At 37.2% G+C, this 25,592-nt stretch overlaps 1 protein-coding gene across 1 annotated transcript in view; it reads left to right on the top strand.

Annotated features, from left to right (window-relative positions):
* GTF2B (general transcription factor IIB) overlaps positions 1–16,929 on the top strand; it is a 31,346-nt gene extending 14,417 nt beyond the window's left edge. Inside the window, exons 3-7 of the mRNA XM_069596825.1 lie at positions 9,422–9,555; positions 12,030–12,176; positions 12,517–12,646; positions 13,765–14,046; positions 16,513–16,929. Of these exons, the coding sequence (XP_069452926.1) occupies positions 9,422–9,555; positions 12,030–12,176; positions 12,517–12,646; positions 13,765–14,046; positions 16,513–16,646 (827 nt within the window). The 3' untranslated portion in view covers positions 16,647–16,929. The remainder of the gene's footprint in view (positions 1–9,421; positions 9,556–12,029; positions 12,177–12,516; positions 12,647–13,764; positions 14,047–16,512) is intronic.
* The last annotated feature ends 8,663 nt before the right edge of the window (positions 16,930–25,592 follow it).

Here is a 25,592-nt window from a genome sequence, read left to right as displayed (position 1 = left end):
ATCAAATGAGGTAATGTATAAAATATACAGTAGAATTTTAGTATGAGATTTCAGTGATACATATTTTGGAATGTAAGTACTCCTTTTTTCTTAACCTTGTAGGAAAAAAGAGTGATTCTAAGTCTGAGATGCCATTCTCCCTAGCAGGTCGTTTGCAGAATGTGTTTTAGAGATTGTTATTGGTCTATCATATTTAATGCTGCAATTATAGTATTTTAAACGTTATCAAATTATCATCTTTAAATTTGCATTAGCAATGCTTCCTAAAGGAAAACATTTAGTTTAAGATGGCCAAGTTGTATTTTTAAAGTAAGGAGTATTTGTATTCATTTTCAAATTCTACTTTGTCATGGCTTGGAAGCCCTCAGACACAGTGTTTTTACCTAATTCAGAATTTTTAGTATAGATGCTACTGTCTCTGAAGCATTAGAGAACAACTAATTTTGTTTAGGTAACACAGCTAGCTGTTCTTTGAGGTAGGTAATTTTTTTGTTTCACAAAAAGGGAAACTGATGCTTGGAGTGTTTGGGTAATTAACTCGAAGAGTCTCTGTTTAGTAAGTGACACAGTCACTTAAATCTAGATCTGTTGGACTTGAAAAGCCTTTGGTCGTTGTACTACGTGTTTCTGTTAAGCACTGCTGGTCAGGGAGAGTGCTGGAAAGATGAGATGCAGTAAGCAAGCTCTGGACTAGCTCTTTGGCTAGTGTGTGGAAGGAAGGGGTGAATTAAAACAACAGAAAGTGGTAAAAGTTCTATTACAAATCTTCCGAGTTTGAGGAGAGCACTAGAAAGGAAGTGGTGACTTCCTGAGGAAATTACTGTTGAATCTACATTGAAAACATGATCATTATGAATGTTAGGGTTTATGGAGGGAAAGTCATTCCAGGTAGAGGGGTAAAGAAACATACACCATAGGTTAGAGGCCTGAAAGGATTAGTGTGTGAATGACTAAATGTTATTGTGGCTAAGGTAAGATGCATCTCCTATCAGAGCCATAGCTCCTTAGCTTAGATGCTGCTGCTGCAAATCTGCCCGTATTTCAGGAGAAGCAAGGTCTGTTCACATATTCAAGGATGGAACTATTTTCCAAATGGTAATTATCACTGTTGACTTGTACAGGTTCACCCCCTTTCCAAGGGTCTAAACATGGATAAAATAGGCTTTTATGGGATGGTCTGGAAAATTAACCATGATTTGGTTTGTTTCTAGAGGATAATTCATCATGAGTTGGTACCTGGTTTACATTGTGGGAACATAAATTGATTTAGAGACTGACTACATTATTAATAGTATTTTTTATGAAGTATCTCTTGACCAAAGTTCCCTTCAAAGTTATCATCAATGCAAGATTTCTGATAAGAATATATAGTAACCCTAGACTGAAAATTTGGATTCTTTGAAACGTGAGAAAGGTTAGATGACTGAGGAAGGTGTGGAAGCTAATGATGCATTTCATTTTCAGCATTAGATTTAAAAAATACAATGTGATGGCTTAAACAGTTTTCCAGGGGACCTAATTAAAAAATTCAATGCTTTGGACTTATCCATTTTAAATAATAATAATTGTTTGTTGTTTAGTCCTAAATAGTTTCGTATCTGACTCTTTGCGACCCTGTTGATCTTCGCTTATAATTTTGCCTCAGGTCTCTCAAATATTAGGGAAGGTTCTGGATGTCATATGTAAAGCATTTAGTGCCTGAAACTTAGTAAAAGCCCAGTGTGTGCTAAGTTGCTTCAGTCATGTTCGACTCTACAGACTCTGTGGGCTATGCCCACCAGGCTCCTCTGACCATGAGATTTCCCAGGCAAGAATACTGCAGTGGGTTGCCATTTCCTCTTGCAGTGAATCTTTCCCAACCCAGGGATTGAATCTATGTCTCCTTGGCAGGTGGATTCTTTACCACTGCACCACCTGGGAAGTCCTGAATAATAATATATTTTGATTATTGAAGCTTTTGACTTACCAGCACTTTTTAAAACTTTTGTTGTTTTAAATTAAATGGTTTTAGAGAAATCTAATTTATGAAAACAAATAGCTTGGGAAATACTATTCTAAGACTCTTAATACTTAATTCTCTAATAGAGGTGGGTGGTACTCCAAAATAACTTAAATCCTTTTCCAGAAAGATGGCAGAAAGATTTGAAATTTGGGGCAGTTCCTCTCAATATCCCATTTTAAAAAATTCTTTTGTTAATTTACAATAGAAAACAGAAAACAAAAATATCCTGAGTCTAGATCAGGCTAGAAAGTCAGACTTATCTCTCCAGTATTAGCTTCCTGGCTGCTTTTGGTATGTTGCAGTTTTCCCCTCTATTAAAATTCCTATCTTAAGCCATTATGATTTTGATGTTGTATTACAAAATACCATTGGTTGTAGCTTTAGTAGTTTGCCTGGTACAAAGGTTAAATGCTTAATTTGTCCCTGTGTACTGCAAGGAGAGCCAACCAGTCCATTCTAAAGGAGATCAGTCCTGGGTGTTCTTTGGAAGGACTGATGCTAAAGCTGAAACTCCAATACTTTGGCCACCTCATGCGAAGAGTTGAGTCATTGGAAAAGACTGATGCTGGGAGGGATTGGGGGCAGGAGGAAAAGGGGACGACAAAAGATGAGATGGCTGGATGGCATCACCGACTCAATGGATGTGAGTTTGAGTGAACTCTGGCAGTTGGTGATGGACAGGGAGGCCTGGCATGCTGCAATTCATGGGGTCACAAAGAGTCGGACACGACTGATCGACTGAACTGAACTGTTTCCTTTAGACTGTCAGGCCAAGTACCTTGTTTCTAGGGGATATACTTTCTTTCTCTTGATCCCATTACTCCATGTAGCAGAAACTGCTGGTTGTTTCCCAGTAGCTATTACTGAACTCTTTTCGTTTTTTTTTTAAGATCACTGTATTATTGCTATGTTGTTTTTTTCTTTGTAATTTTGTTTATTTATTTTTGGCTGTGCTGGGCCTTCGTTGTTGCACAGATTTTTCTCTGGTTGTGGTTGGTGGTGGCTGCTTTACTTGTGTTGCGTGGGCTTCTCATTGCAGTGACTTCTCTTGTTGCGGAGCACGAGCTCTAGGGCATGCAAAGCTTCAGTGGTTACAGCTTCCAAGCTCAGTAATTGCAGCTCATGAGCTCTAGAGCACAGGCTCAGTAGTTGTGACACTCAGGCTTAATTGCTCCACAACATGTGGGATCTTCCCAAACCAGGGATCGAACCCTTGTTTCCTGCGTTGGCAGGTGGATTCCTTACCACTGAACCTCCAGGGAAGCCCCACTTCTTTCTTTAATAATAAGAATCCCTGAATTTTAACTGGTCCTGTGGCTGCTCCGCTAGCCTGTATTTCCCATCTTCCCTTGTAGTTAGCTGTGGCCATGTGATTGAATTCTAAGATGCATTGTAAAGTAGAAAAGATTGGTGCAACTCTAGAACCAGCCCTAAGGGATCTGCTTTCCCTTTTTCTGCTTCCCATTGGCTAGAACAATATGATGGAGGGAACTACCAATAGTCATCATACGCTGCAGAGTGCAAATCATGATGAAGATGCCTCCTCAAAAAGACAGGGAGTCACACCAATCCGAAACTATTATAACTCATGGACTGGTAACCTGAGAAAGTTCTATCTTGTTGAAGTTATTTTTTTATTTATTTTTTGTTACTTTTTATTGTTTTTGCTTTAATTACAAGTCTACCTGTATCTTTTCTAATATTGATACATTTTTTGAATCATACAGAAGCTTAGTTTTGTTTGGGTTCTTTTCTGTCTACCAGGGATTTTTGAGTATCCAGAGAGGCTGAGAATACTTGAGGTGGTGGATTGGAAGGTTTTCCAGTGGACTTTGATTGATAATTCATTATAGGATAAATAAGCATAAAAATCAACCTGAGGCTTATGAATACAAGCTACAGTGGAGGAACAGCAGTCCTGTGGACTTAACAGAAAATTCTTCTCCTGGTAATAGTGATAGTTGCTCAGTCATGTCTGACTCTACAGCCCAATGGACTGTATAGTCCGTGGAATTCTCCAGGCCAGAATACTGGAGTGGGTAGCCAGTTACTTTCTCCAGGGCATCTTCTTGAACCAAGAATCAAACCAGGGTCTCCTGCATTGCAGGCAGATTCTTTACCAGCTGAGCTACCAGGGAAGCCCTCTCCTGATACAGTTTACCAATGAAAAATTATAGAAAATAACTGCTTTTTTTGTGATCAGTGAAATTAAAGCTCCTTTAATGTCTCTATTAAAAAGGGTCAGAAAGAAGATAGCACAAGGAGACAAACACAGTAAAATTGTTTTAGATAGCAATAAGCTGATTTAACGTTCTAGAAAATTGAATCAGTAAAACAGAAAACAAACCTAAGAATATAGAAAGTGAATTTTGGAAGGTGGTAAAGACAAGGTAGCCATTATGGTACTATTTGAAGATCCAGGTGAATATGATAAAGTATTAAAGGTACAAGAAAACTTTACATTGCTCACAAAAGACCTTAGGGTTGCAAAATCAAGACTCCTGTGCACCACTGGGGAATGTATCCTTTTAACATTTAAAAAGTTTTATTAACAGAAATTTGTACTCAGCTGACCAGTAAAAATGTTACCTTGAAGGGACCTACAATTTTACTGATGGATTAGTTCTCTGTGACAAATGCTGTGATACAGTGAAGTTAACTCTCATTCCTGTTTGTCTTGTGACACAGAAAGAAGTCATAGAACAATCTTTTAAAAATTAATTTATACATAAATCCACAAAAATACAGAGCTTGAGTTTTATTTGCTGATTGTCAAATTTATTTGCCGATTTTATTTACTTAGTACCAATGACCACTCACTGATACTTCTGGTTCTTCTCTTGGGCCACATGGTACAGTTTTATTTCTCCGCTCATTCTGAATTTAAACATCCCATGGCTGGCTTTGGCCGTGGCTGGTGGCCTGTGAGTAGAAATGTTACTATTGGAAAAGATTAAGTCAGTCATAATTCATTCCCCAGCCATGATCACTGGCTTGTCTCAAGAGGTAGGAATTCCATCATTCTGAGTAAGGACTGCATAGAAAGCAGTCCTGTCCCCTTCTATACACAGGTAATGTGAATAAGAAAGAAATCTTTGTTTTAAGCCACCTAACTTCTGAATCTGTTTATTATCTCCAAATAATTTAGTTTATCTTAACACATAAATACTAGAAGAATAATGGCCTACAATGTCCTATGTAAGAAGATAATATGTAATAAATACTGTAGTCTACTGAGATGATAGACATTTAATAAACACAACACTTTTTCCTCATTTAAGATACGCTGAGTACAGTAATGCTTGATGCTTTAACAGAAGACTTTCTGTTCACCTGTCACTTTCATGCATAATGTTGAAGTATCGGGGACATTTTTTGTTTTAAATCAAAGGCATTGTTTTGAAGGTTCTGACAAGTGCTTTAGATACAAAATATAAATGGGAGTTAAGCATTGGAAAGGGAACAAGTTCCTTGCCATTGATGGGACTCTATATCTGGATTATTTAGATCATTTTTAAAAAATTAAGTCTATTAAAAGTGGCCGAATATAGGCATATGAAATACAATAGCAATTTCTAGTTAGAAAGTGAGACTTTTAAACTGTTTATTTATTTTCGGCTGTGCTGGGTCTTCGGTGTTGCCTGGGCCTTCTCTGGTTGTGGAGAGCAAGGGCTGCTCTCTAGGTGCAGTGCGCATGCTTCTCGTTGGAGCACGAGCTCTAGGGTGCTTGGGCTTCTGTTGCTGCGGCGTGTGAGCTCAGTCGCTGCAGCTCCTGGGTTCTGGAGCAGAGGCTCAGTCGTTGTGGTGCACAAATCATAGGGTAGGTGTGTGCCAAAGTAGTTGAACAGTTTTAAACTAGTGTGAATGATTTTGGCAGTTACTCTCAATTTCTTCCTGAAAAAAGAGAGATGAAACTCACTGCTTTAGAATATAGTAAAATGTCTTAGTTAATACTCTCTAGACACCTTTCTGATAATGTGGATTGAGAACTGTGCATGTGTGTATACATATTGAATCTCTTTACCTTTTTGGATGGGAACTTATCAGAGTGTTAAGAGATCACATAATATAGATGGAGGGAGGAATAGTGCTATTATATATATTGTAGTAGTGCTATGATTTTGCTGTTAAATTTTATATATAGACTTTTTATCTGTTGTTGATTTTATAACAATCAGGGTGTGGTTTAAAAAGGAACTGTTAAAAGTTGGCTTGTTTCTCTGTTTGTAGAACAGTAAAAGGCTATGTGAGGTCATATGTTATGCACTTATGTGCTAATTATCGGGCTTCTGCTTGTCAGAGGTTGACTATACCTAAACAGTACGGCTGCCTTGTACACTACTCCCTGAAAAGACTCTAATGCAGTTTCCTTCCAGAGCAACGTTAAAAAGTGCGACCGCATTTAGATGTGCTTCAAGAAGATCTTTTATGTGTTCTGACTTTTTTTCTGAATGATCTGCTGTATTTCTTATTACTCATGCAGATAATCTGATGGTCTAGTTGTAGCTTCATGATGTGCTATTTGAGTTATTTTGGAAATTTTATTTTCTATAAATGCTGTGTTTTGAGCAGTAAAGTATAAAAAGAGGGAATGACTCTGAGCACAAACCACAGATTGTTGAATGAGTCATGTAGACCATCCCCACGTATGTGGAAAAATTACATCACTACCCAGTTCTGGGCTTTCTATTTATACTATCCTAGGCCAACTTTTTTTTTTCCTCTCCTAATCCAACTTTTTTGAGGCAGTAAAAGCAACCACAAAAGAAACTCATGGTAAGTTAATTTCTGGTCAAAAGGAAAATGCTATGAAGTGAAGCATACTACTAGCAAACTAGTACTGTATCTTTAGTGTTCCAGAGAGACTGAAAAGATGCTAGTAAAGATAAGGAAAGTAGTCTCTTCATACATCCATTGTGTTAATTAAAGTGTTGAAAGTTAATGATAGCATTTGATTTTTTTTACTTAAATTTTTAAGTAAATCTAGATTTGAAGGCTGCAGTAGTTTTTGTTGTGTGGTTTTATTTTACTGATTAGTAAAGTTAGATTCACTTTTCTTCCGTTGAAAATATGAAGAATGGAGACTGGCAACACTTTGAGGAGTGGATACTATTGAAAGGGCTAAACGATGTCTAAAAGTTTTGTTTTGGTGTTTTGATTAGAAATTTAGTGAAAAGAGCTTGTAATGAAATAGACACTATAATTTTAATCTCACAAAAAAAGTATGTATACAGGTGAATGGAAGAGAAAATATATACCAAAGTATTGACAGTGGCTATCTTTGGGTGTTGGGAATACAGGTAATTTTAATTTGCTTATATAACTGTTTCTTGTAAGCAGCTACTCTTCTGTAAAAGGAACAAAAATCAGTCTCTTTAGAGTAGTCTCTCTGAGACATGGGCCTTGCTTAGTATTGTAGTAAAACTCTGCACAGTTACAGATTTTACATTAATGTCAGGTAAGTTTTAAAACTCATTATTAATTTACATAATTAGAATTGCTTCTCATGTTTAGTGATGTTTGCTCTTATTAGGAGGAAACAGAGAAATGCATCTTGACCATCCCATTAATGTAACTTTTTCTTCTTATTTTGGGCCGCCTGCTGAATCTCTGATCCACAGAAGTTGCCTTACCTGATTTAGCTTCTGCTTTCCTTGGCCATTTTCACTGCCTAAGGTGTGGCAAGTGGTGTTCCTATCTCTTATCGCACTTGTCTTATGACATGGACATGTGGTAGTCCAAGTGAGATCTGGTTATTCCTAAGTGATTTGAGTATTCAAAAGAAGAAAAAGTCTGCCCCAAATCATCAGGAATGATTCTGTTATGTATTTACTTGTTTTCTAAACTAAAACCCTAAGGTCAGATCACTCTACTCTGTTTAATAACTCTTAGTGACCCCATGGACTGCAGCCTACCAGGCTCCTCCGTCCATGGGATTTTCCAGGCAAGAGTACTGGAGTGGGGTGCCATTGTCTTCTCCAATAAGCATTTTAGTTTACCATATATAAAAAGTTCAGTAGTCTGCATTGAGTTCCTCTGTTCTCTCCCCACCTCCTTTGCTGTCCTACATACCAAATACTGCAGCAGAGCACTCTGATACTTGTCTAGTATGGAGGTTAATGTTTTACAACTGGTGCTCTTCTTATTCAGAATTAATAACAAACTGTCAGAATGTCATCTTATTTTTATAGCATTAAATAGCTAATATCAAGCAACTTACTTTGAACTGGTTTTTAAGCACTTCATATGGATTGAAACTGTATTATTTAATTTATTTAAAATAAGGTAATTGGGGAAATTTAAAGCTGAATCATTGCACTACTGTAGAAATGAGGAAGTTTGTCCAAGGCTAAACAGCAACTGATAGAGTCCATACTGTTAACCATTATATTAATTGACTGTCAATATCAACTTTTTTTTAACTACTGAGATAACTTATTTCTTCCATTCCTTTCTGTTTGCTATATATAGGCACAGATGAAAATGGCCTGGTTCCTGCTTTTAATTTTATCACATTGGTGAAAAGCTAATGTTTTATAAATGCAGTATAGAACAGATTCTGGAATCCCATTCTCATTTCAGTTCTAGTTGTGTGATGTTAGGCAAATTAATTTTATTTTTAATGTGGCAATAAAAGTGATACCTATTTTTATAAAGCTTTAAGGATTGAAAAATAACATTTACTAAGGGCACAGTGACTGGCAAATGCAGGTGTTCTTGTTAACGCTTGTCTGTGGTAGAGGTATTACCAGCTGTTGAGCATTCCCCTCAAAGCAGTAATCTACACCAAATCTACCTGTCTGGTTTCTTGGCCTGGCGTTTTTAGCCACTGCTTCTTTGTGTAAAAATAAAAGTTTACCTACCTTTTTGCTTACTGATTCTAGGCTTAAGTTTATTCTGTATGAATTATTTGACCCCCAAATATTTTCAATATTTTCAAATAGTTACTAAAGTATCCCCTTAGGCTTAGTTCTTTGCAGAGCATTGCCCATGAAAACTTTGTAATTTCTTTAAACTGTATATTAATAACATCATGAACAGTGTTTTCTGGTTTTTATTTCTGTGCCTGTTGCACGTTTTGTTCAAATCTTTATTCTTTTTTTTTTTCAAATCTTGATTCTTCATTGTTACTTTATCTTTTTCTCACTTGATTAACTTTATTTTTGTCTTTATTTTGTCTACTTCTTTATTCCAGGAGTTAAAATACAGCTAATCATAGCATAATGTTTAAAGAGGGTTATTATAGAACTGTCACAATAGGAATACTTTAAGATAAAAGTCTGAAGACAAGATACTTAAGCTGAAGCCTGATGTTTGTGTTGAGATTTTCTGGGAATAAAAGAAATAAGTTGGGCACTAGGCTGTGTTAAATAAATCCTATCTTGACGAGACAATTCAGATTTCCATTTATATTCTTAGGTGACCGAGTTATCGATGTAGGATCTGAGTGGAGAACTTTCAGCAATGATAAAGCAACAAAAGATCCATCTCGAGTTGGAGATTCTCAGAATCCTCTTCTGAGTGATGGAGATTTGTCTACTATGATTGGCAAGGTAATAAATCCATTTGGCAGGAAATGCCAGGTGCAGACTGACCAAAGACCTGGAGATTGGAAACTTCTCAAAATTATCAGTCACTGTTCCAGGGAGGAATCTCTATCTGAGACTAAGATCAGCCACTAAGACTAGTGGTACTGACGGTTGCCTTGTTTATTTCTTCTGTCTTAAATGGGAGACTAATACACTGAAGTTACAGACTCTATATCTTAGGCCCTTGTTGTAATGAAGCAATTTTGCACAAAAAAATTGAGTATTGTAGGCTCTTTGAGTTCATATTAAAATGTTCCTAGTAATCTTTTCTCTTTTCCCTCAAGACCACTAAGATAAATTGGATGACTGTATCATAGACTATTTGCTAATAATGGTGAATTTATGACTCTCCTAAGCTTTACTTTTCTCATCAGTAAAGTGAGAATACTGCAACCTCAGAGACATTCTGAGGGTTACATGGAAATATGTATAAAGTATCTATACACATGTAGTGTATATAATGTGTTCAGTCAATGGCACCTGCTGCTGTTACATAGAAGCAGTAGCGTAATCTTCCTGGCAGCCTGGCTGGTTGTTGCTCTGCTCTCTGAATTGGAAGTAATAGTGGCATTATTTCAAAGAACTCATCCAGGAAGCATATGCTATTTTAGGACTTAATTTATACTACTGCATAGTCTATTTTTAAGAAATTATGCAAAAGCAGGTCATTTTTTCATGCCCTATAAATTACATACTAAGTTTGAAAAACATGATGTGGGCTAAGTTAAAAAGTTAACAATGAGTATTTAAAAGTAGGTAGTTTCTGCATGTAGCTTTACAGGCTGGAAAAATATATACTAAGAATGTTTTCAAATTTTAAGATTACAACTAATTTAATACTGTTACTTTTTTTAATGTTTACTTTTTTCCAGTAGGAAATACATGATTCAAAGATATATAAAAAGAACAGTAGTTTTCCTCACTCTTGACCCCTAAACTCTGTTTCTACCACAGTCCCTTTTCCGTGTCAGAAACAGGTAACCACTGCTACTAGGTTCTTTTGATTCCTTTGACAATTATTTATGCATTTGTGGCAAAGAAATTTTTTAAGATGCTGCATTTGTCATATGTTAAATTTCTGTATGTATTTGGGAATATTTCTGGACTTTTTATCCTTTCTCTAATCTGGTCTAGTTGTCTAAGGACACACTACGCTATTCTAATATTTGGGAGCATTAGTCGTCTTTTATGGAGAAGGCAGTGGCACCCCACTGCAGTACTCTTACCTGGAAAATCCCATGGATGGAGGACCCTGGTAGGCTGCAGTCCATGGGGTCGCTGGGAGTTGGACACAACTGAGCGAATTTACTTTCACTTTTCACTTTCATGCATTGGAGAAGGAAATGGCAATCCACTCCAGTATTTGCCTGGAGAATCCCAGGGACGGGGGAGCCTGGTGGGCTGCCGTCTGTGGGGTCGCACAGAGTTGGACACGACTGAAGCGACTTAGCAGCAGCACCAGCAGTCGTCTTTTATAACCTTTTCAGCATTTTCTTCAGTGGTCTTTTCCATTTAATGTTAGAATAACTTTGTTTATTTAAAAAAAAAAAACTTGGTAATTATTTTCACTGTTGGATTAGATTTATTTTCAAATTGGCTCAGGGAAAACTGACTTCTTAATGAAAAATCTTATCCAGAAATATAGTATGCATTTCCTTAGGTCATATCTGTCCTTCAGTGGGTGTTTTAAAGTTTTCTTTCTAAGTTAATCTAGATATTTTGTCTTTTTTGTTGCTGTTGTAATTGCAGGTTTTTCTTGCATGTTCTGATTGATTACACGTATGTAGGCTATTGATTTCTGTTTGTTAATTTTGACCTTGCCACTCTGATGAATTCATTACAGTTTGAGTGATTTTCTTGAATAATTCTAGGTATATACAGAGATATTATCTGAAGATAGTTTATCAGTTTGGTCTCAGATTTGTACTTGATATCTCTTTCCTGCTAAATTTTAATATAATTATACTAATACAGTTGTTATACAGTTACATTTTATAGTTATAATCATGTCATATTGGCTAGTTTTTTCAGTACAGTGTTAGAAAATGGTAGTGACAGGAGGCATTTTTGTCTTCTGACTTTTAGTGGTAATGCTGCTAATGTTTCTCCATTAATCAGTGTGCTGAGTCTGGACTTGGGAGGTTTGTTTGCTTACCTTTTTTAAGCACCTTTTGGAGATAATCGTGATTTTTCTCCTAGGTCTGTGAAATTTCATGGTTTATGTTATTCTGTAATAATAGTTTTCATTTAAAGTATTTGCTAGAAAAACTCTTTAAAACCACCTTAACCTGGTATTTTTTCTCTTGAGGAATAGAGGTTGCTCGGGGTAGATTTCTTGGGCAATATGGAGTCAAATTGTGCAAGTTGTTTTCTTAGAATAATTGTTCATTCAGGTTTTCAGAGTTTTTTTGCATAAGTTATGAAACTTTGTTTTATAGGGTACAGGAGCTGCAAGTTTTGATGAATTTGGTAATTCTAAGTACCAGAATAGGAGAACCATGAGTAGTTCTGATCGGGCAATGATGAATGCATTTAAAGAAATCACTACCATGGCAGACAGAATCAACCTCCCTCGAAATATAGTTGTAAGTTCTTGTCTATATTCTGTAAACTGTGCTGGCTTTGACTTAGCATAATTTTAGTGAACACATGAAAATTTGCTATTATGGTTAATTAAATGGCCTAGAATTAATTAAACCTAGTTTCTCTGCTATGAGGACTTCCCTCATGGCTCAGCTGGTAAAGAATCCACCTGCAAGGCAGGAGACCTGGGTTCAATCCCTGGGTTGGGAAGATCTGCTGGATAAGGGAAAGGCTACCCACCCCAGTATTCTGGCCTGGAAAATTCCATGGATTGTATAGTCCACGGGGTCACAAAGAGAGTCAGACACGACTGAGCGACTTTCACTTTTCTCTGCTTTGAAGGATCGAACAAATAACCTATTCAAGCAAGTGTATGAACAGAAGAGCCTGAAGGGGAGAGCCAATGATGCCATAGCTTCTGCTTGTCTTTATATTGCCTGCAGACAGGAAGGGGTTCCTAGAACATTTAAAGGTAAGTTTTTAATTGTTTAGATAGAAATGTTAATCTATTTCATATTAAAGTGACAGGCCAAAGTCAGCAGCTTGGATGCTTAGTAAATTAAGCTTCCTGGTTACATACAGTAATCCACGTAAGTATCTTTGTAAACAGCACCTTATTTTGTTCCTTGACAAAAATTCTGTGATCATATTGATCATGTTCTTTTCAGGCTGTTTGCCCATGTAAAGTCATGTTAGTCCATGTAAGCCCTGTAAGTAAGGTCTTCGACTGTATTTTGTGAGCTTTGAGGCCTGGCCTCAGAATCCTTTGTTGCAAGTGTGTACACTGGATATACAGCAAAGTTTCTGCTCCCGGCACAGGTCTCTACAGGTGAGAGAGTTAAGCCTTAGAATCACGAAATTTTTTCTCTTGAGTTAGACAGTTTTCATTTTTAGCTAGGTTGAAGGCTTTGATAGAACTAATATTTTTCATGTAGTTTTCAGTTTATGCATGAAAACATTACAGCTTATTCAATGTTGCTGTGATACTTGGACATTTTAGCTTGACTATAATTACCCTTCATTCATCCAGGAATATTTTATATGTTGTTTTCTTGTGTCACACTGAAGAGGCAGTGGTTCTTGCAGCTAAAACTAAGACTTCTGTTAAATTTATTCTTAGTGTTAGTTGAAATGTTAGAACAGGGTCAAATAGTTGATCACATTTTGCTGTTGTCTGTAATTGCAGAGATTGCATGTATGTATGACATTGTGTAACTTGAGAGGCATTCTTTAGTTTGAATATTTTCTTTCATTTTCTTGATATACCCCTTACAACAGATTAATACATATCAAAGAAATTTTTGATTGATTGAAGAAACTTGCGTGAATTGAAACTTCAGAGAAGTTAATATTTTGAAATAGTAAGACCTACATTTAGCTTTTTCTTTTTTAAAGGTGTTGTAAACATTTAAATTAATTGAGAAATTTTATATTAGTTTTGTGAGAAGTATCACTGAGAGAATTAGATTGATCTTCAAGGCAGGATAGAACTTTGCAGTATATTACTTTTGTAATAAAAAATGATAGATTTATAAGGTGAACTACATGGCCTAGGTGGATTTATTTATTTAAACTTTTTTTGTCTTTTAGAAATATGCGCTGTATCACGAATTTCTAAGAAAGAAATTGGTCGATGTTTTAAACTTATTCTGAAAGCTTTAGAAACCAGTGTGGATTTGATTACAACTGGGGACTTCATGTCCAGGTTTTGTTCCAACCTTTGTCTTCCTAAGCAAGTACAGATGGCAGCGACTCATATAGCCCGTAAAGCTGTGGAACTGGATTTGGTTCCTGGAAGGAGCCCGATATCTGTGGCAGCAGCTGCTATTTACATGGCCTCACAGGCATCAGCTGAGAAAAGGACCCAAAAAGGTAGGATTCTTTATCAGGAAGAGCATTGGTAAAATTGTGAAGGCTGTAGTATGTGATTGTATGTCCATTTTAAGTTATGAAGCAGGTACAGCCATACCTCATTCTGTTGTACCTCACAGACACTGCTTTTTTTTTTTAACTGATGGAAGATTTATGGCAATTCTGTTTGTTAGATGATGGTTAACATTTTTGTTTTTTAGTAATAAAAGTTTTTTTTTAATTAGGGTATGTGCGTTCTTTTTTTAGACAAAATTATTTTGCACACTTAAACTACAATGTAAACATAATTTTTTATTATGTACTAGGAAACCAAAAAATTCATCTGTTTGGCTTTATTGCAATATTGGCTTTATTTTAGGGGTCTGGAACTGAACCTGCAGTTCTCTGAGGTGTGACAGTAAATATCCAGAGCCTATGTTTAAGAGGTAGTTCCTTAGCATCAAAACTTAAGAAAATACAATATTTTGCTTTTAAGTGGCTCATAAATAAAAATATTTTGCGGGCATAACCCCATGTACTTAACTTTTTTGTTCATTTGAATTAAGTAATTTTAGTTCATGCATTTTTTTTTTCCATTTTTAGAAGTGGTTTTTATTTGTATCCCCTAAATATTTCTGGCTATTTGGAATAGTCTTGTTTTTCCCCACCTCAAAACTTACCTTTTAAGTCTTGATAGGAGGCAGCCATGCTTTGTTTCTCTGGAGCTGGCATGAACCCTACAGATAGGCACACTATAAATGTGTGCTGAGCATCAAGTTTTACCTTTCTGTGAAATCTATTCCCTTTCTTCTTTTGTATGCTGTTCACAGTTTCTTCATGAAAATACTGTTCAGCCTTCAGCTATTTTTAAATTTACTGTTGTAGAACTTTCAGACAAATATTAAGTGAATTTCTTTATAAGCATGTATTTGTTAATTCTGTGATCCTCAAAAAGATTTATAAAGAAAGAGAAGCTGTGTGCTGTGCTCTGCCCAGTCACTCAGTTGTGTCTGACTCTTTGCGACCCTTTGGACTGTAGCCCAGCAGGCTCCTCTGTCCATGGGATTTTTCAAGGGAGAATAGTGGAGTGGGTTGCCATTTTCTCCTCCAGCACAACACACAGCATTCACTAATTAATTACTTCTGTGATCCGCAAAAAGTTTTATAAAGAGAAAGGAGCAGTCATAAATTTAAAAGTGAGGAAGTGAAATTACTTGCTGCATAACTGAATGCCCTATTCAGAATAGCCTTTACCTCAGCTTAGGCTGTATGCTCCTATGTTAACAAAAGTAGTAAATTATATGAAGATGATTAGACAGAAGCAGCCAGCCATTAGGTATTTAAATGTGCCATTATCCATTCCCTTTGGGCTCCACTTGTATTTTTCAAGAAAATTTTGAGTCTTCTTGGAAAATTGAGAAGCTGTGGCTGGGCAGATTGTCCTTACCTTCATTCCTATTAATAGTTGTAAAGTTTATTCTAATCATCTTGACACTTTCTGTTTGTGTTTCACGTGACGGGTTTTCTTGAAATATAAGGTCCTTTCTTTCCCTGCCCAGCAGCTAGTTGATATACATACAGTTTATATTCATTGGTATTTATGTCCAGAAAAATAGAATGTAACATAAGGTAAGGAAATTTAAAATTATTTACTGATGGCTGCATCCACACTTTGAAGCCATAAAATTTCACTGATATCGAACTGGAGAAGATAAAACTCTGAAAAGATAAAATGAGGTTGTATTAAAGGGTGTGTTTAAAAAATCTATTTTGATTAAGTATAACTAACCAAATAATTGTCATGTGGCAGTCCTTTGGGACTTCATTTAGAAAAAGAAAAAAGTCACACTTGAGTTTAAATGGTAAATGCAGATCCTTGGATTCTTGAGTATAGAAATAACTCAAATGAGCTCAGTATATATGCTCCAGTATGTGTTTATAATAGTGAAAACCATCTATATCATGCTGTAATATATAGCTATTTGATCTCAGATGTGTTAAATAGAAAAAAGAGTTTTGAGAAAAATATTTATAGTGTGATCCCACTTGGTTTTAACCTTATAAGAACCTCTTAATAGAGGTTTGCTAGGGGAGATGTAGGGGAACTTTAAAACACAGAAATAATAAAGTGAATTTCTTTACAAGAATGTATTCGTGGATTACTTCTGTGATCCTCAAAAAAATTTATTGTGAAGAAGTCCATTCTAAATACAGTAAGCAGTATAATAGTTATCACACATTCTGCTATGCCCCGAACTGTTCAGATGTTTTACATATAGTAAACTTTTTAATGTTAATTAACAACCCTTCAAGATAATAGATATTGAGACCATTATTGTTACTATAGCGCTACTTTCTAACTGTTAAAAATATTTTTGTTTTCATTTTCACTTAGACATTTTATACCACCAGGTCCCAAAATTAGAATGCAGGTAGAAGGGAGTTAGGATGGAAGTTATACTTAGTACTTTGATTTTTGTCTTGTAGAGATTGGAGATATTGCTGGTGTTGCTGATGTTACAATCAGGCAGTCGTACAGACTAATCTATCCTCGGGCCCCAGATCTGTTTCCTACAGACTTCAAATTTGACACCCCTGTGGACAAACTACCACAGCTGTAAGTTGAGGAAGCTAATGTGAAATTCCTGTGAACACTGAACTTTGCCTGTTGTACATAGCCTATATCCCAAGTGCTGGATTGAGCCTTTAATAAGGAAAAATGAAAGACATGGTACGCATTCCAGGGCTAAATATAAATTGCTTGGCATTCTATATGTATATACTAGTGAAACATATTTAATGATTTAAATTTCATATTAAATTTGCTTTCTTTTGTAGCAATCTAGGAAACTGTATTTTGGAAAATATTTGAAATTCTTGAATAAAACATTTTTCAAAACTAAAGTTTTTGTTATATTACATGTAATTTTTAAATATAATTACATATAATGCATATTGCAGCTAATAAAGCTGATAGAGGTCCTTGTTTTCCATTACTGTTTTCATATATATTTACTTTTCTTATTTTAATAAAGTTCTGGAAATATACAGGCTTTTGAGGAACCACTATTGAACATATTTAGTTTGCAGTTTGAAAGAGGGTTATGTGTGTGATTTTTTAATACTTGTGTATTAATAAGCAAGAAGTGATTAAACAGGGCCTTGAAAGGCACTGGCTTTAGAAATGTAAGAATGTGTAAGTATGTGTTTTTTCTCAGTGAGCTAATTGAGCGGAATATGATGCTAGTAAATAATTAGTAGTAGAGACAGATTTGTTTTCAGATGTTTACATTTTAGTTTATAGAATCTGCATATCGATACTTCTTTGTTATTTTTACATTTTGGATACTCATCAAGCACCCTCCCCCTCAGTGGTTGTGATGTGAAGATGTTTTGCATATCACTCTTTGATGAACACTAAGGTTTCTTGTCACGACTGAGCAACTGAACTGACTGCTAGGCAGTGTAAGTGAAGACCAACAACATTTTGCCCTTTTGCTAGTTAGGTAGTTGGTACTGGGGCCTTGAATCCATGCTAAACATCTCTGTAAACTGTACTGCTTCAAAATAGGTCTCATGGTTCTTACACATTTGTAAAGAGGTTAACACTAGTTTGGGCTTCCCTGGTGGCTCAGTAAAGAATCTGCCTGCAGTGCAGCAGACCAGGGTTCAATCCCTGGGTAGGGAAGATCCCCTGGAGAAGGCAATGGCTATCCACTCATGGGCAGAGGAACCTGGTGGGCTCCAGTCCATGGGGTCACAAAGAGTCAGACACGACTGAGTGACTAACACTTCACTTCTCAGTACTAACTAGATTTAAAAGGCAGTCTCCTGTTGTGGCCTTGGTGGGCAAATTCCAGCCCTGGTCCAGGAAGAACTTTCCCTATTAGATCAGACCTCCTCTGTCATTTCTGTGGACCGTGGTAGGGGAAAGGTGTCAGACGACGAAGACAAGTGATATTTCTCCCTTGCACAAAATGTAGGACATTGACATAGCACTACTTACAGCTGTGGGAAAATACTAGACAAGTCAACACAAGAACACTATAACCCAGATGAAGGATTGCAAGGATAGTGATGAAATGTAGACTCCAGGCATGTAGAGCCTGTCTCACCCAGAGTGGGACCTAGGAAGGAAAGAAGTCCTAGGTTACTCCCCCTTTCTGAGCATCACATTTGGTCCCCAGCACCACACATCTCCATCTTTCCAAGTGTAGATTGAGAGCAGTAGCCTCCCTCCTCTAATGCTCCACAATTTCTGGTGACTGACCACAAAACTACTGTTCAGTAATGACGTGCTGCAACCAGATAAGTATATCTTTTTAACAGTTATTTTTGCAATTATCAAAGGTTAGTGCATGTGCATTACAGAAATTTGGAAAATGCATAATGAAAACACCCATGAGCCACCTGGAAATAGTCACTGGCATTTTGGTATTTAATTTCTTTCTAGCTGTTTGTTTTATTTATTTTTTTAATAAAGCTGCAGTTTGGGTATAGTAGTATGACTTGTTTAGTCTTTTTATTTTCTTGGATAAAAAAAGTATTCAGTCGCTCAGTCATGTCCAACTCTGCAACCCCATGGACTGCAGCACGCCAGGCCTCCCTGTCCATCACCAACTCCTGGAGTTTACCCAAACTCCTGTCCATCGTCGGTGATGCCATCCAGCCATCTCATCCTCTGTCGTCCCCTTCTCCTCCTGACCCCAATCCCTCCCAGCATCAGAGTCTTTTCCAATGAGTCAACTCTTCACATGAGGTGGCCAAAGTATTGGAGTTTAAGCCTCAGCATCAGTCCTTCCAATGAACACCTAGGACTGGTCTCCTTTAGGATGGGCTAGGTGGATCTTCTGGCAGTCCAAGGGACTCTCAGGAGTCTTCTCCAACACCACAGTTCAAAAGCATCAATTCTTCGGCTCTCAGCTTGCTTTATAGTCCAACTCTCACATCCATACATGACCACTGGAAATACCATAGCTTTGACTAGACAGACCTTTGTTGGCACAGCAATGTATCTGCTTTTTAATATGCTGTCTAGGTTGGTCATAACTTCCCTTCCAAGGAGTAAGCACCTTTTAATTTCATGGCTACAATCACCATCTGTAGTGATTTTGGAGTCCCCAAAAATTAAGTCATCCACTGTTTCCCCATCTATTTGCCATGAAGTGACTGCAGCCATGAAATTAAAAGATGCTTCCTCCTTGGAAGAAAAGTTATGACCAACCTAGATAGCATATTCAAAAGCAGAGACATTACTTTGCCGACTAAGGTCTGTCTGGTCAAATCTATGGTTTTTCCAGTAGTCATGTATGGATGTGAGTTGGACTGTGAAGAAGGCTGAGTGCCGAAGAATTGATGCTTGTGAACTGTGGTGTTGGAGAAGACTCTTGAGAGTCCCTTGGACTGCAAGGAGATCCAACCAGTCCATTCTGAAGGAGATCAACCCTGGGATTTCTTTGGAAGGAATGATGCCAAAGCTGAAACTCCAATACTTTGGCCACCTCATGCAAAGAGTTGACTCATTGGAAAAGACTCTGATGCTGGGAGGGATTGGGGGCGGGAGGAGAAGGGAACGACTGAGGATGAGATGGCTGGATGGCATCACTGACTCAATGGACATGAGTCTGAGTGAACTCCGGGAGTTGGTGATGGACAGGGAGGCCTGGCGTGCTGCGATTCATGGGGTCGCAAAGAGTCAGACATGACTGAGCAACTGAACTGAACTGATGGGACCGGATGCCATTGCTGCTGCTGCTGCTAAGTCACTTCAGTCGTGTCCGACTCTGTGTGACCCCATAGATGGCAGCCCACCAGGCTCCCCCATCCCTGGGGTTCTCCAGGCAAAAACATTGGGAGTGGGTTGCCATTTCCTTCTCCAGTGTGTGAAAGTGAAGTCGCTCAGTTGTGTCCAACTGGTCGCGACCCCATGGACTGCAGCCCACCGGACTCCTCCACTCATGGGATTTTCCAGGCAAGAGTACTGGAGTGGGTTGCCAGTGCCTTCTCCCTGGATGCCATTAGATAACTAGAAAAAATGTACGTAAGCAAAAAGAAAAAGGATCTAGCTCCTGCTACTCAGCTATGTCAATAACTTGGTCTTTTTAAAAAATATATTTTAAAAACATGGATCAATGAAACTGATTTTAAAGAGTAACCTGTAGGCAGGAGGTGTATTTGCATTTTTAGAGAACAGCACTTAGGAGCCCTAACCTCGAGGTGGCAAAAGCTCCACACCTCGTTGAGAGCTGTAGAAGCTGAAGCCACTTTCTGTTCGGGGGCCTACATTTCAGCAACTTAGGAATATTAGTGAGCTGTGCAAGCCATTTCTGTGAACAATGAAAGTAAAGTGCATGCCAGTGTCTTGGAACAGTTGAAAACTTGTTTACTGTGGCCCCTTCCCTTTGGGTATTTAAAGGTTTAACTGAAAGCCTGGCAGTCTGTGCTATTAATCTCATTCAAGGACTTGATTATGAATTTCATGGAATCTGAGTTTACTCCCATCTAATCTCTCTATTTTGTAGTTGAGAGAAGCACAGAGAAAAAAGCTGTGTTTAAGTTTGCTTAGAGGACTAACTCGGGTCTAGTGGTCTCTCAATCCAGTGCTCTTTTATATTAAACCATAAAGTTGAAGTTTATTTCCTAGGATGCTGCTTCAGGACTGATTTTAGTTGTAGCTTTCAAATAGACTTCGGTTTATAAATGAACAGAATTATTCAATGTAGTATTTTTATCTGGCTCTGGGGAAAGTTGAATTTTGAAGTCAGGTTTGAATTATTTTTAAATCAGCCCAGGTGACAAAGAGTTAATAGCTAGAAACTGTTCTTTTATATGACTAATTGAAATGCTGCTTAAACTAAATGCCTCTTGATAGTAAGCCTTTGTGTTCAGAGCAACAAATGTACTTTACCCAGGGTTGTCTTTGGTTTCTGAGCTAATTTTGTATCACAGGTGCAAGATTTACTTTAATTATCAAGATGAACAGCTGGGAGGGGTCAGCTTGTTACCCATCTGGTCCTAATCCAGCCAAGAGGCCTCTGTGCCCCATGCCAATATTTCCAATTGTCAGTGGCCCTGACTTTTCCTGTTGCTGGAGTTTTAATCTCATCTGCCAATTGTGGAGCTACTGAGAGATTCCCTGGCCCCCTAAACACCTCGCTCTCCTCCTCTCAGATATGACATATACATACTTCATTCATCAGGATCTCAAGATCTTAAGGTGTCACTGTGAATCTGCCATTCAGCTGATCTCCAGGCTATCGGGGCACCAACGTCTCTCAAAAACACAAACTTCGTAATCCTTACTGGCATTTCTCTGGCTGAGGGGACATTTAGCTGCCATTCTGGGAGGCTCAAGCTCATACTTGGGGAAAGAGGAGAGGGAAAAGGTGACCATAAAACTTTTCTTCTGCAGAGTACCATAACCTCATAGTCTTTCTGACCTGCAACAACCTATGGTTGGTACAGCCATTATTTGGTTTGGGTTTTTTTTTTTAGGTCATCATTCCTCTTTTTTTAAAAAAACTGAAGATTTACAATGTGTAAATCTGCTGTATAGCCACAGCAATTCAGTTATACACATATATACATTTTAAAAATACTCTACCATTATGGTTTACTTAGGATACTGAAGTGGGATACAAGATTAACATGTAGAAATCAGTTTCTTTAATGATGAAATATCAGAAGAGGACTCAGAACTTTCAACATCCTGCTGCATTGCTGTGGCCCAACAAATATCTGGTATTTGAACAGCTCCTCTCACTCCTAATTTGTCAATGTGAGCAGAAGTTTGTTCTTCAGTACAAAATAGGGGCTTGGATTTGGGCTCTTACACCACAATTTAGCTCTATGACTTTTAAGTCTGCCATCATATTGGAGATGGTAGATGTTGAATGACAACTCTAAAAGGCATTTCATTAAGGGTCTTCCAGTAGCATGGACATCAAGAGGCTTTGATGGAAGACAGGCCTCTACTGTGTGATGACCTGGGCCCCCAGCCTATTTCTGCTCTGATTTGTTATGTGTTGGAGATTTTGAAAGGAAGGTTAAAAATGAATGGCCTACTATAACTCCTTCATTTTACAGTAAGAACATCATTAGGGTGAAATGTTCACATCACTAGTGAGGTGAAACCACTTCTGTGCAGCAAAGGAAACAAAATGAAAATGAAGCCTACAGAATGGGAGAAAATATTTGTAAATTACATCTCTGATGAGTTAATATCCAAAATAATATAGAGACTCATACAACTCAATACCAAAACAAAAGCAACCTCTCTCCCAAACAATTCAATTAAAAAATAGGCAAAGGATCTGAATAGACATTTTTCCAAAGACGATATACAGATGCCAAACAGGTACATGAAAAGGAGCTTGAAAAAGGTGTTCAACATCACTATAATCATCGTGGAAACATGAATCCAAACCACGGTAAGGTATAACCTCACAACTATTAGACTGGCTGTTACCAAAAAGACGATAAGTAAGTGTTAAACAAGGCTGTGAAGAAAAGGGAATCCTCATGCATTATCAGTGGGAATGTAAATTGGCACAGCCACTGTGGAAAACAGTATAGAGACTCCTTAAAAAGTAAAACATTAGAACTATTATATGATCTAGCAATTCCACTTCTGGGGATTTATCTGAAGGAAATGAAACCACTAACTCAAGATTTATGCACCTCCATGTTCATTTCAACATTATTTACAATAGCCAAGCTCTGGAAATGACAGTGTCCACTGATGGTTGAACGGATAAACAAGATGTATATAGATACAAAGGAATATTCTTCAGCAATTTGTGACAACATGGATGGACCCTGAGGACATTATGCTAAGTGAAATAAGTCAGACAAACACTGTTCAATCTCACACATGGTATCTAAAAACAAAAACCAAAATGACTTCACAGAGAACAAATTGGTGCTTGGTTGGGGAGAGTGGGAGAAATGGCTGAAGGTGATCACAGGGTATAAACTTATAAAATTAGTTCACTTTGTTGTATAGCAAAAACGAACACAACATTGTAAAGCAGTTATATGCCATTAAAAAAGTCATGAGGATGTAAAATATAGGTGGTGATTATAGCTTATATGAAAGTTGCTAAGAAAATAGATCTTAAAAGTCCTCATCACAAGAAAAATAATTTTGTAACCATGTATTGTGACAGGTGTTAACTAGAATTATTGTGGTGATAACTTTACAACACAATCTCTTGAATGAACATTTTGGCCAACCCAATACAAATACCAAGTCATTATGTCATATACCTGAAACTATTAATGAAATATAATGACCTTTTTCAATTATACCTCAATAAGAAAAACTGAATTTAATAAAGAGGGTTGATTTGTTTTTTGAGATAGGAAACCACACTGGAGTATATACTTATGACTAAAATGATTCATTTATAGATCAAATGGTTAAGCACTAAACTTTTTAGGTTTCTTTTCTCATTAAAGAGAAAGTTTACTTAAAAAGAGAAAGTTTCAACTCTTACTATGAAAATGGCCCTGGAAATGATTCAGAGGAAATAATGAGTGGGTTTGGTAAAAGCCTACTTTGTATTGTCTGAAGAAGCAACCTGAAATAAAGGTGAATTCTTTGGGTTATTTTCTTACAATTGCCTTTAGGTTAAACCTAAAGAAACAATTGAGAATGCTGGAAAAAAAGGGGGGGGGGAGGGGAACAGAGCACTTTTAGAATGATTTAAGTAAAGTTCAATCTGTAGAATATAGTGTAATTATTATGCAATAAGAATTCCATGGACTATATAGTCCATGGAGTTGCAAACAGATATGACTGAGTGACTTTCACTTTTCACTTCACTAACTTCTTTGTAGCATACTTCCCTGAATAGCAGAGGCTAGAAAGCAAAACTACCCACCAGAAACAAACCAAAAATCCCAAACTTCCTTGAAGTTTTTATTTTAGATATAAATTGAGTTCTTAGATATAAATTAAGATCTCAAATTTGAGATCATGACATCCTCATTTCAGTCGGGATGGCTTGACACAATGCCAGCAGGACCAACAGGCCTAGACTGGTGGCCTTGGGGACCATGAGTGGCAGTCACACCCAGCACATACTACAAGCAAGGGCTTCACACACTGCTCTGGGTGGCTCTGAGACAGTTACAGATGTAATCAACTAGGTTTGTGTGGTCTTTTCAGGCAATAGCGCTTTTTAAAAATTTATTTTTATTTGATGCATAGTTAATTTATAATATTGCATTAGTTTCTGCTGCACAGCAAATTCAGTTACATATATATACATTTATGTATACATATTCTTGTATGATATATATACATATTATATACTTTTCCATTATGGTTTACCTCACAATATTGAATATAGTTTTCTGCTATAGGGCCTTATTGTTTTGCAGGCAACAGTTTTAAAGCAAAAGACACTTTCTTTTCCCATGAAGAGTTGGTCTTTTTAGTATTAAACTCTTGGAGCAGTGTATACAAAGATGAACAAAGATAGGATGGATGTTAATCCTTCCTGTATTCTACAAAGAAAGAATAAGCAAGCAAGCAAGAAGCCTCCAGTGGTTAACAATTTACCCTTAATTTCAAGTTTTGCAACTGTCCCATTTTTTTTCCCAACAAAAAGCATTTGTTAAGCAACTAGACATTCTGAGTATGTGTTATGTTTAAAAAGTGGTGTGGTAGTTCATTTATGGGAATTTTATCCCTTTGAATTGCTTTATACCCATCCAGTCATTCACTTATTCAATCATATAGTGAGCTTAAGAGCATGAATCTTGCTAAAAGACTGGGTTGGAGTCCTGACTCTTCCACTTACTGTGTGACTTTGCACAAGTTACTTAGCTTTCTTAAGTCTCAAGTTTCTTACTTAGAAACTGCAAATACTTAGCGTTTTTCACAGGGTTGTGAAGATTTCATGGGGTAACACAAAAGGCCTGATTTTTTAAAAATGAATGTTAATAAAAGGCTATTCTTTATTGAATGCTACATGCATCAGCAACAGCTGTGCACGTGGCATCTAAGCTGAACAAAACACAACTTATCGAGAAAAGAGATGTACACAAATAAATGCAATACAGCATGGAGAGTATTTTGCAGATTACGGTGGGGACCACCGTAATCAAGTGAGAACTTGATTAATTCTATATTCAGAGTGAGTGGTCAGAGATTGTTTTTCCCTTAGCAGAATCTGGAAAATGATTAACACTGACTTCACTGGGTTTAGGCTCATCTCTGGGAAGACTGAAAATGATCACCATGAATCAAACCAGGTGGCTGCCTACTGCCTGGATCCTGTGGGGATGACAGCAGTTTGGCTGGCTTGCACCCTCCCATCAACATGTAAACACATTGCAGTCTCTTCTGGGTCCTAAACTCTTTGCTCCTTGGCACTTTCTTGCTCTTCACAACCAGACTTCTTGAAAGATCACCCTCGTTCCCAGTGTAAACCTCTCCAGCCCAGGCCTCTTCCTGAATTCTAGGCTTGGTCATCTTGACATGGAAAAGACACAACACAGAATAAAGAAATACATATATATGCATCGTTTTTAATTTATATAGTTTTATTAACTATAAG

This window comes from Ovis canadensis, chromosome 1 (genome assembly GCF_042477335.2).
Source record: "Ovis canadensis isolate MfBH-ARS-UI-01 breed Bighorn chromosome 1, ARS-UI_OviCan_v2, whole genome shotgun sequence".
Classification (NCBI taxonomy): Eukaryota; Metazoa; Chordata; class Mammalia; order Artiodactyla; family Bovidae; genus Ovis; species Ovis canadensis.
The sequence above is the reverse complement of the archived record's forward strand: the minus strand, read 5'-3'. Positions and strand labels throughout refer to the sequence as shown.